This window comes from Solanum dulcamara, chromosome 3 (genome assembly GCF_947179165.1).
Source record: "Solanum dulcamara chromosome 3, daSolDulc1.2, whole genome shotgun sequence".
Lineage (NCBI taxonomy): Eukaryota > Viridiplantae > Streptophyta > Magnoliopsida > Solanales > Solanaceae > Solanum > Solanum dulcamara.
The window spans coordinates 75,147,509-75,159,104 of record NC_077239.1 but is presented as its reverse complement, the minus strand read 5'-3'; the positions used below and the strand labels follow the sequence as shown (position 1 = coordinate 75,159,104).

Here is an 11,596-nt window from a genome sequence, read left to right as displayed (position 1 = left end):
GTGATATCGATGTACAACAAGTTCGTTCAAGTGATAATCTTGCAGATTTATTCACAAAGGCATTATCAACATCAACTTTGGAGAAATTAAGATATAAGGTTGGAATGCGTCGTCTCCAAAATATCAAATGAAGTTTTCATCAGGGGGAGTAAAATACACGCTGCACTCTTTTTCCCTTAACCATGGTTTTGTCCCACTGAATTTTCCTGGTAAGATTTTTAATGAGGCAACATTCAAGGCGTATTACCGGATATGTGTACTCTTTTCCCTTCACTAGGCTTTTTTTTACTGAGTTTTTACTAGTAAGGTTTTAACGAGGCACAACATATATGGATATTGAAATATCTATGTATATTTTTTTTTGGAAGCACATTACACATGGACATGCAAGGGGGAGTGTTAGAAAGTGAGTGAAAAATAATTGTCCACTAATGCAATATTTTATACACGTGGGACCCACTGAAAGTGGGCAACCCACTAATTTTCCTCTTCTTTTAGACATCTATTTGTCTATATAAATCCTTGGCATTGAAATGAAATGGAACGCAGAAAACATAAAATACAGACTTACTCTAAATTATCTCTCTCTCTATTTAACAATCTTTTTATTTCTGTTTCCCCCTTTAGTTGTTAAACTAGTATATTTTTAACACTGTTTGTTGGAGAATGATAACTTTTTTAATTAAATTTATTTTGGATTTTGTCATAATTGTTTTTTTTTAAAAAAGCTATTGCTATTTTTTTAATATACTTTAGAATCTTTGTATATTTACAAGTCATGGGTAAATTTTCTAACTTATTTCACGAAGAAGTATTTATCGCCTTATAAGGGAGAAAGCTTGCTTCGTGAAAGAAGTGTTAGCTTCAGAAGGTGATAGTCATAGAATTATTGTGTCAGGTAGAACTAAATCATTGAGCTAATGTATTGAGTCTTTATATAATCTTTATAAACTTATTGCCAATCTAAAGAGGCCTTCCTTTTTCGAGTGTAGTCAAATTATATAACTCGAATATCATAATTATACAATCTGTCTTCTCCATTTGTACCATTCTAATGTGTTATTAAAACATATATACGTTAAACATAAGTTAGTGGGTTCAATTAGACTGCTAGTTTAACTATAAAACCCGCCCATGCTTACCTTTCTAAAATCTGTAGTCATATACTTTTTTTGGTGACAAATTTAGTTGTTTCTATTTGATTGATTAATTAGTGCAAAATGTGAGGTGATTTGATTTTGTCTCAAGAGTCGTCCAACATTGGACGTAGTTAGAGAAGGCCAAAAATTTGAGGGATACGTCTATTTTAATAGTTTGATTTTCTAAGACATTTTCAAACATACAAATAACCTTCTCATATTTTATCGTCCAGTGCTTATATCCCTTTTTGATTCATATCTCCACAAAGATCAAAAGTTTATGCATAAATAGAACCAAATTTATTAGATGCGCAACATATTACGATTTCATAAAGATGAATAAAAATTCTTTAATTAGTCATATCATGTGTACATAAAAATTGATAAAAGGAGAAGATGAAGAGCAAAGGAAAAAGAAATAAAAATAAAAAAAATACCTTGAATATAAACAACAAATAAAGAAGATGAAGTGTAGCCAAATGTTCGTGCTGGTAATATAGTAGAAAAAAGCACCGCAGCTAAAATTAGAATATAAATTGATGTTACTTGCACTAATAATAATTACTCTATTAATTCACCAAATACTTGCCTTTAATTATTACAAAAAGATTGACTCTACTTACCATTATGCCCCTATCTCAACCAGATATTTTGGACTTCAACTAAGGGTAAAATAGTCAAAGACAGGCCATTTATCATTATTTCCTCATTTCAATGTCCCCCAACATTATCTTCCTGTCAATAATTTTCTCCGTCTTCATTTCCTCTTCCTATATTCCCTCCGTCTGTAACGGCTCTGTCATTCTAGCAGTTACCCTTATTAACGGTGACCGGAAATACACTGCTGGCGATGAACACGTCGAAGACGCGCCGGAAAGTTGTTCCGGCGGTAGAAAACGGAGACTCCGCCGACAAACTTGACCAGGTCCTCCTATCCGCCGCCATCTGCAACGGTGAAGACGTTGGGCCTTTCGTGCGCAAGGCTTTTGCTTCCGGTAAGCCGGAGACAGTCCTTCTTCACCTCCGCCACTTTGCTCGATCCAAGGAATCTGAAATCGAGGATGTCTGTAGAGCACACTACGAGGACTTCATCACCGCCGTCGACGATCTCCGATCTCTGCTCTCCGATGTTGATTCTCTCAAATCGTCTCTATCGAACTCAAACAGTCAACTTCAGTCCGTCGCTGTGCCTTTGCTGACCACTCTTGACTCCTTCGTCGAAGCTCGAAACAAATGCAAAAACATTACTCTTGCTATCCAATCCCTTCGGACTTGCGTGCAGCTTGTCGAGCTTTGTTCCCGAGCCAATCGTCATCTTTCAGAGAACAATTTCTATATGGCGTTGAAATGTGTGGACTCGATTGAGAGAGAGTTTATGAACAAAACACCGTCTACTACTCTCCGGCGAATGCTTGAGAAGCAGATCCCTGCTATTCGTTCGCATATTGAACGGAAAATCACCAAAGAGTTCGGCGATTGGCTTGTTGAGATCCGTGTAGTTAGCCGAAATTTAGGGCAACTAGCTATCGGACAAGCATCAGCATCGAGACAGAGAGAAGAAGAGCTCAGAATCAAGCAACGACAAGCTGAGGAGCAGAGTAGACTCAGTCTTCGGGATTGTGTTTATGCTCTTGAAGAAGAAGACGATGACGGATTCAATGGGATCAGTGATGACGGAAAGGATGGTTACAGCAATGGCAATAATGGAATGTTAGGGTTTGATTTGACGCCGTTGTATAGGGCTTATCACATAAACCAAACTCTTGGAGTTGAAGATCGATTCAAGCAGTACTATTTTGAGAATCGCAAGCTTCAATTGACTTCAGATTTTCAGGTATCTTCAATGACACCCTTTCTTGAATCTCACCAGACATTTTTTGCGCAAATTGCTGGTTTTTTCATTGTGGAAGATCGAGTTTTGAGGACTGGTGGAGGGTTGGTTTCTAAAATGGAGGTGGAGAATTTATGGGACACTGCTATGAGTAAAATGTGTTCTGTTTTGGAAGATCAATTTTCTAGAATGCAAACTGCGAATCATTTGTTATTAATCAAGGACTATGTGAGTTTGCTTGGTGTCACATTGCGTAGATACGGATACCCTGTGGAAGCTTTGCTAGATGTCTTGAGCAAGCACAGGGATAAGTATCACGAGCTCCTGTTGTCTGATTGTCGAAAGCAGATAACTGAGGCTCTTGCTGCAGATAAATTTGAGCAAATGTATATGAAAAAGGAATATGAGTATTCCATGAATGTGTTATCATTCCAGTTACAGACTTCAAATATTATGCCTGCATTTCCTTATGTTGCACCATTTTCGTGCACGGTGCCTGATTGCTGTAGAATTGTGCGGTCGTTTATTGAGGACTCAGTTAGTTTCATGTCACATGGTGGTCAGCTTGATTTCTATGATGTAGTGAAGAAGTACTTGGATCGGCTTTTAACTGAAGTCCTAGATGGAGCCCTTTTGAAACTCATTAATACATCTATCGGTGGTGTTACCCAAGCAATGCAGATGGCAGCTAACATGGCTGTGTTTGAACGTGCTTGTGATTTTTTCTTTCGTCATGCTGCACAGCTTTCAGGGATTCCATTGAGAATGGCAGAGAGGGGAAGGAGACTGTTCCCTTTGACTAAAGCCCGTGATGCTGCTGAAGAGATGCTTTCAGGTATGCTTAAGCAAAAGGTTGATGGGTTCCTTTTGTTGATTGAGAATGTGAATTGGATGGCCGATGATCCTCTGCAGAATGGAAATGAATATGTGCACGAGGTGATTATTTTTCTTGAAACGCTAGTTTCTACTGCCCAGCAGATATTGCCTGTTCAGGTTCTCAAGAGAGTTTTTCAAGATGTTCTGTTTCATATATCAGAGATGATTGTTGGGGCTTTACTAGGGGAATCAGTTAAAAGGTTCAACGTGAATGCTGTTATGGGTCTTGATGTAGATATCCGGATGTTGGAATCATTTGCTGAAAACCAATCTCCTCTCTTATCTGAGGCAGATGCTAGTCAGTTGAAAGCAGCATTGGCCGAGGCCAGGCAGTTGGTTAATCTACTCTTGAGCAATCACCCAGAAAATTTCCTGAATCCAGTTATTAGAGAGAGAAGTTATAATGCGTTGGACTACCGCAAAGTTGTTACTATCTCAGAAAAGATGAAGGATCAATCTGACAGGCTTTTTGGGTCCTTTGGTACAAGGGGAGCTAAGCAGAACACTAAAAAGAAATCTCTTGATGCATTGATAAAAAGATTGAAGGATGTTAACTGAGTCAGCAAATCTCTGTATGTTATGTTCCTAGGGATATCTCCATATTGTAGTTGTGTTGATTACTTGCTGGTATCATAACTTAGTTTCCTTTACTGCAAATTGCTTACCATTTGCGTATTTTTTTTACTCTCCATAGTTCCACATTGATTGCTGTATTATTCTTCAGAGCATATTCTTTTCTATTTTGTGGTCATATTCTTTTGCAACTCAGATATAGACTTTTTTTCTCATGAACTAGTAATTTCTTGTATTGATTAGTCTCTTCTCCAGTGGCTTCTTTTGGTAGAATAATTACTGTCTTTTGTTCGACTTATTTGCTGTGTTGTATCTGTATCATTTTCAATCCATATGTTTGCTGCTGTGTCTCTGTGTCTCATGAGTGTACAGAACATTTCCTGCTTAACCTAGCAGGACTTCGGTTTGCATATGATAAATGGCTTCTGCAGATCAATGAGAAGCTGCTGCATGTCGTTATTCATTTCAAATTTAGTACTTTATTTTTAGTGCTTCTATATTTATTGTGATCCTATTGGTAGCTAGTCCAGCTCAATTCGTAAAAAGTTGAGGGACTTGTATTTTGAATTGCTTCCGAAAAGGAGGAATCTATTGGTTCTCTCCTAATTGGTTGGACCGTGGTTGCAATAGTTTACTTGACCGGCAAGGTCTCTGATTCAAGTTCAGGATAGCCCAATTAAAAGAATAGAACAGCATTTGACTACTTCACGCATGCTTTACTTGGCTCGGGAATATGGCTCAGTTGGTAGAGCTTCGCTCAAATTTTAGTCATATGCCATGCGAGTTAAGTTCAATATTTGAATGGAGCGAAGGAAGCTAGTCCATCATCTCCGAGTTTTGGATGCTGCGGTTGGGCCAAAGAATTTTCTCTAGACTCATTAAATGATCATTTAAAAAGACAAAATGATAGCATCAAATTTGGATTTCAAAGTGTGCATCTCTTGTTTACTTTTAAGTGAAATCTTATGAATATCTGTTAGCTTTCACTGGTACAAATATTTTTATCAATGCTTGAACAGACTTTTTTTTTTCCTGGTACAAATATTTTTATCAATGCTTAAACAGGCTAATTTATATACTTTGATGCAAAAAGTTCATGTTAGCTACTCCCCCCTATTCCATATCAACTCAATATTTTGAGTTTTTTTATTGTTCAAAATAATTAAATTGTTTAAAGTTAAAAAATAGATTTTTGAATTTTTTTCTATATTTATCCTTTTATTATTACATTTAAAGTTTTACATGGGATAATAGTGGAATGTATGATTTAAGTTATGTTCTTGAATAATTTTTTTAATGTATTAATGAAATTGTTCATAAGTTGCTTATAAGCTAAAAATAAATAAATTAGAATAGTTTAACTTTTTTTTTGACTTATAAGCTATTTTCATGCTTTAGATAATTTAAGTCAAATAAATTTAATTATTTTTTAAAATTTATTTTAAATGCGAAATAACTTTAAATTAGCTAACTAAATACTAAAAAAAATTTAAAATAATTTATCAATAATTTATAAGTCAATCCAAACGGCTCAAAGTGCATGATCGCACGTGGACAACAAAGCAGAGCAACAAACTAGTTTGTCATACCTATGAAACAAACATCTGTCAACCTCAAATCTCACCATATTATGTATTTCCCCTTATAAGACGGTGAAACTTTGGAACAACCAAAAAATCAATGTTCATAGAAATGTCTGTGTCTTTAACAAGAAGTATTCTTTACCTCTTTCTCTTTTTTTTTGCCACTGCAGTTTCAAGAAATGAGAAGCTAACAGCTTATGAAGAGCTACAGCGTTATGATTTCCCAATGGGTATTCTTCCAAAAGGGGTAAAACACTATGAATTAAACACAAAAACAGGTGAATTCTCAGCTTATCTTAATTCTACTTGCAGCTTCAAATTGGAGAATTCGTATCAACTGAATTACAAGCCTGTTATAAAAGGAGTTATATCCAAAGGCAAACTTAGGAAATTGAGTGGTGTAAGTGTTAAAGTGGTGTTGCTATGGCTTAACATTGTTGAAGTTAAGAGAAAAAGTAATAATCTTGAGTTTTCAATTGGGATCGCTTCGGCGAATTTTCCGATTGACAACTTTGAGGAATGTCCACAGTGTGGGCGTGGATTGAATTGTGTTGATGGTAATAATCTTGTGTGTTCTTTCTAAGATTAGCTACTTTGATTAAAATATAATTATGTTTTTTTTTGGTTTTCCTAAATTGTTTGTTTCATTGTTAGTGGAAATTACTGTTTTTTCAATAGTAAAGGTATTTGGGATTATATGGTATACGTTCTACCAACGCAAATTTTGAATAATTTTGTCATTTCAATTGGCGAATTTTGGATAAATATGATTATAGCCCTATTTAGCTAAAACTAACTTTGTTTGACCTACCCGTCAAAAAGGCTTAGTGCCTTGGCTTAACTTATTCTGAATAAAATAACTTATTAATAAAATAAGTTAAAATCTAGTGTAGAACCTTACTCTCTATATTACATTACTCTATTTATTTTTTATTGTTTTCCTATTTCATCATCAAACCAATCGCAATTCATCACCATTTGCCCGCCTCCAATTGATGACTGGCTATTATATAAGTGTTGACCTAAGCCCCTGCGCAGGGGCTCGGCTCCCGAACCGTACGTGAGCTGTCTCGTACGACTCTTCCTCTTCTGAATTAATGTTCTAAATAAATGAGTTTTTTATAGTATGAAAACCCTCTCCCTTGTCAAACAGATTTAATTATTTTTTTAATTTATTTTAGTCATAAAATGACTTTAAATTCTTATCAAACACACAAAAAAGCTGAAAACAGCTTATAAGAACTTATAAGCCAATTCATCAAACGAGCTCTTTCTTCAGGAAGAAGATAACCTTAAACGGATTTTAGTAGGCTTTTTTATATTCAAATTACTAATTTTAAAAAATTATTAATTGCTAAAACAATTGATTGCCTTTTCTTTCTTTGTTTTTTTTCCAAGTGAAGTGAAACCACTGGGTTCAACACAACAGTAAATCAAAGGCATCAAGATGTGTACTTTTGAAGACCTACTTTGCAATAGTGGTATATGAAGTTTGGTGTGAAAAGAACTCCATAATTTTTCAAAACAAAAGCATCATGAGAAAGGCCGTGATGTATAATATACAGACAAAGATGTGCATAAGAGTTGGGAATATATATATATTCCCTATTAGCAGCCTCAAATCGAATATTATCGAATTCTAATGAGAGCTTTTCATCTTGTTTTTCAAGAAAAAAATATTATATATATATATTAAAAAAACAAGTGATAATTAGAGTGTGAAATTAGTAAAAACTTGATAATTTAGATATATTTTTACTCTTAAATTTGGATGCCTAAGGCACTTGTTCTTTTTATTTGTCTCTGGAGCCGCCCTGCTTGTTAGTTATTATTATGCAACTCCTCTCAGTTTTAACAAATATTTACATGATATTTTCCCCTCGTTTTGTTCATACTAGTCTAATGTGTGTGCAAGCACATATATGTATCGTATTAATTAATAATAGAATGTCATATCACTCATAAGAATTGTCTTTGATCAAAAGTCTTAACAGTTATCCTAAGGTCGTACATGACGCGCTTAAATCGCTTTTTACTATATAGCTCGGAAAAAGGCCAAATCAATCCATGAAAATAAGAAAGAAGGAAAGAACGAAATCCAATGCTATTGATTTACCGCGTAAGGATTTGCGTCAAGGACCTGCCAGACTGCTGATCTTACTTAAGTACTCGACGTCACAAACGCGAGAAATCATTGAGAAAACAACAAATATTTTTTGGTTTTAACCCATATTCACCTGTTGTCCATCGCATCAGAAACTATTTTAGGAGAAGTTCGAATTCGTTTCGTTCGGATATTGATTGGTCTTGGTTTGACATGATTTACGCGTTGCTGATTCACACGGGATTCCACGTGCCCCATGCTACTCGGATCAGAGCCTAAGCTAATGATGCTTTCGGTTATTGGACTTTCGCCATCTAGGATGCAACATTCGGGCTTAACGGTCTTAACCTAATCAATATCAATTTGATGAGGAATAAGTTTAATTCATTAGTTATTTATTAAAAATTAGTTTGACACAATTTTAGTAGACATCAAATTTTATTTATAATTTAAATTTTAACAGATTTTTCAAAATATAGTTGAACTCCTAAATATTAGTTAAGTCCTCAATGCCGCTTGGGTGCTTTAAATATTTACTTGTTTACTATATTAAGATCTTATTTTTTAATGCATTTTTTAAAATATTGAATTTATCATCTTATTTGAATTTAGGGGGATTTCCTTATAAAGAATAAGGGAGAGTTGCTTATAACTCTAAATTTATAGATTCATCAATCAAATAAAAGCTTTGCGTATCAAAATTGAGCACTTAGTTATAACCTTATATTTTGAATTCATCAAATAAATTTAATTAGATATCACACTCTATACTACTAACGAATAATATATCAAAATATAATTAAATAACATATATAATAAAATTAAATCATAATTAAACAAAGCAAGATATTGTTAGTTGATTATATATAATTCATATATATAATTTTTAAGGCTACTAACTAAAATAAATAAAGAATGATGATAATGAAGGCAAGAAGATGACTTGAATTTAAATTAAAATAAGAACAAAAAATTTGAATCTAAATTAAAATAAGAACAAAAAATAGAAGTAGGAGATGATATGTTTTTTTGTAAAATTTGATCCAAACTAAAGATGGAAAAATAATTTTACTTATTTAAAGTCCTAATTATTAAGACTTAAAAGAACTCCTAATTCTAACAAGTGTTATTGCTCCGTTATTTTCCTTTTCTACTATTGGTTATAAGTTGTAACTACAATTTTTTTTCCTTTTTGACTTTTGCTTTTTGTTGGACTTCTTTTTTATTGCCATATTTTGTGTGGACGTTTTTTTTTTTTTTTGGGACATTTTTTGACTTTTTTTTTGGACGTTTTAAAATCTTTTTTTTTGCCTATTATTTTTAGAAGTTTTTGACTATTTTTTTTTATCAATTTATTGTAGTTGGAAAAAATTAGGAATTTAACCATAATAAGAAAAGCTTTTTCATTTATTTTTTTATTATATTTATTATAATCAATATTTAATATTATTTCAAATAATGATATATTACTTTTAAAAAAATAGTGAAAAAATAATTTTATCTAAAAGGAATCTTTTAATAAAGGACAAAAAGTTTAATAAACATTTTAAATGCTTTTTAATATATTATAAATTTTTTTAAAAATATTTTATAATTTTAATTTTTGTATCTTATATTACTTTTTATATTGTTTTAAAAAAAAAATTAAAAATTGTGTCTTTAAATTTATGATCAAAATAAATAAAGTTTTAACTCTCGAAATCTTTCACCTCAATTGTTTCATGAGTAAAATTTTCTTTTCAATAAAAGTTATCTAAACCATTCATTTTTAAGATTGATCGATGTAATCATTAATGGATGTGTTATAATAAATAGAGGTGTTTTTCGAGTATTGGGTATGAACAAAAGTACTTCGCGAGTGAGTAGGTGGGTACACTAAACACCAACTCTATCTTAATGAAGAAAGGGATAAGTAAGGACGGTAGAAAATACTTTCTCTTGAATGGGGTTTTATATTGTGTAAATTTAAATTAGTTAAATTCTAATGAAAAAAAAATAAATAAATTTCAGTGCTATTTTTTTATTATTTTTTTATTTGATATTTAATATTCGTATTAAAACTCGAATAAATTCAAATTATCACTAAAAATTTTTATATTAGAACTAAAATATTTCCTAATAAAAGTAACTTCATATCCAGAAAAATTGGTTGAATCAAAAAATTTTGTTTAAAGTTCGAGAAGCACTCGAAATTGACTCCCCTCGATTCGATTTTGGGACCTGGGAAAATGGTGCAACTATTAAATGTAGCAGTGGACCTATATGCTAGTCTTCATCAAATTTTGTTTTGTAGCTTAAACTCTTGTTTGGATGGTTGTTATTTGTTGTATTGTATTGTATTATTAATTTAAATATATTATTTATTTTTATTGTTATTTAAATTATATTATATTATATATTTAAATTTATTTTTAAGTAACAACAAAAAAATTTATTTCATGCAACGATTGATTTGGTATAATCACATCATTATCTTAATATTATCTTTTTATTTATTATTTAATAATTTTATTTACTTTACCTTTTCATATTCACTCTACCCTTTATGCTATAATTTTTTATAGATTTATCATTCAAATTATAAATATATGACATTATACAATGATAAAAAATAATATAAACTATTCAAATATTATATTTATTAAAAATATATTATAATTTAATACAATATAATATAATATAATATAATATAAAAGAATATATTACTTTAAAAAAATAACAATAACAACCTTCCAAACAAAGTGCAAAGAAGAAAGACAAATAATATTAATGCCAACACTTCATTCTGTCCAAGAGTTTCCATCACACTCCTTATTTTCCTCACCTACTTCTCTGTTGAAGGTTAAAAATAGGGAAAAGGTCAAAAATTTCAAAATGACTTAAAGAATATTTTTTTTACCTTTTGATTTAAGAATATCGCTGACCTATTGAAAATATCTTTAAAATAATTTCTCTTTTATTTTTTGATTTAAATATATCTTTTATTTTTATTTTTGACTCAAAGATATTCTTCCTTTCATTTTTTGATCTAAAAATACTTTCAAACCAAAGTTAATTGAATTGAATTCTTTTAGTAATTAGTTAATTTTTTTAATTTATTTTAAAATATAATTTTTTATTTATTCAAATTTTTAATATTAGTTCATCCCAAAATATTTAAGTCTAACGTAAAATAAAATAAGAAATTATTGTATAAAAATGAAGAATAAAATTCTTACTCATATTATTAAAATAACACAATAATATGAGGTATATTTATACCAAAGTATAATAAAAAGAATATATTTGAACCGAAAATATAACGAGGAATATATTTAAACTATTTCCAATAATACATGTGTATATTTAACCCTTTTTTTATTAATTAAAATTATATCCTTATCACATAATATAATAATAATATTTATCAATTCTCGTAATTTTTCCACATATATGCGATCAATGAGTTTAGACATTTGATTTTATTTTTTAGTGATAATTTTCTATGAAT

At 31.2% G+C, this 11,596-nt stretch overlaps 2 protein-coding genes across 2 annotated transcripts; both read left to right on the top strand.

Annotated features, from left to right (window-relative positions):
* The first annotated feature begins 1,845 nt into the window (after positions 1–1,845).
* On the top strand, positions 1,846–4,659 carry LOC129882955 (exocyst complex component SEC15B). The gene has a single exon (XM_055957473.1). It carries the CDS (start codon positions 1,990–1,992, stop codon positions 4,402–4,404), a length of 2,415 nt encoding a protein of 804 aa, XP_055813448.1. The 5' UTR covers positions 1,846–1,989; the 3' UTR covers positions 4,405–4,659.
* Positions 4,660–6,111: 1,452 nt separating this feature from the next.
* On the top strand, positions 6,112–6,730 carry LOC129883683 (uncharacterized). The gene is made up of 2 exons (XM_055958296.1): positions 6,112–6,559; positions 6,657–6,730. Exons 1-2 carry the CDS (start codon positions 6,112–6,114, stop codon positions 6,728–6,730), a joined length of 522 nt encoding a protein of 173 aa, XP_055814271.1.
* The last annotated feature ends 4,866 nt before the right edge of the window (positions 6,731–11,596 follow it).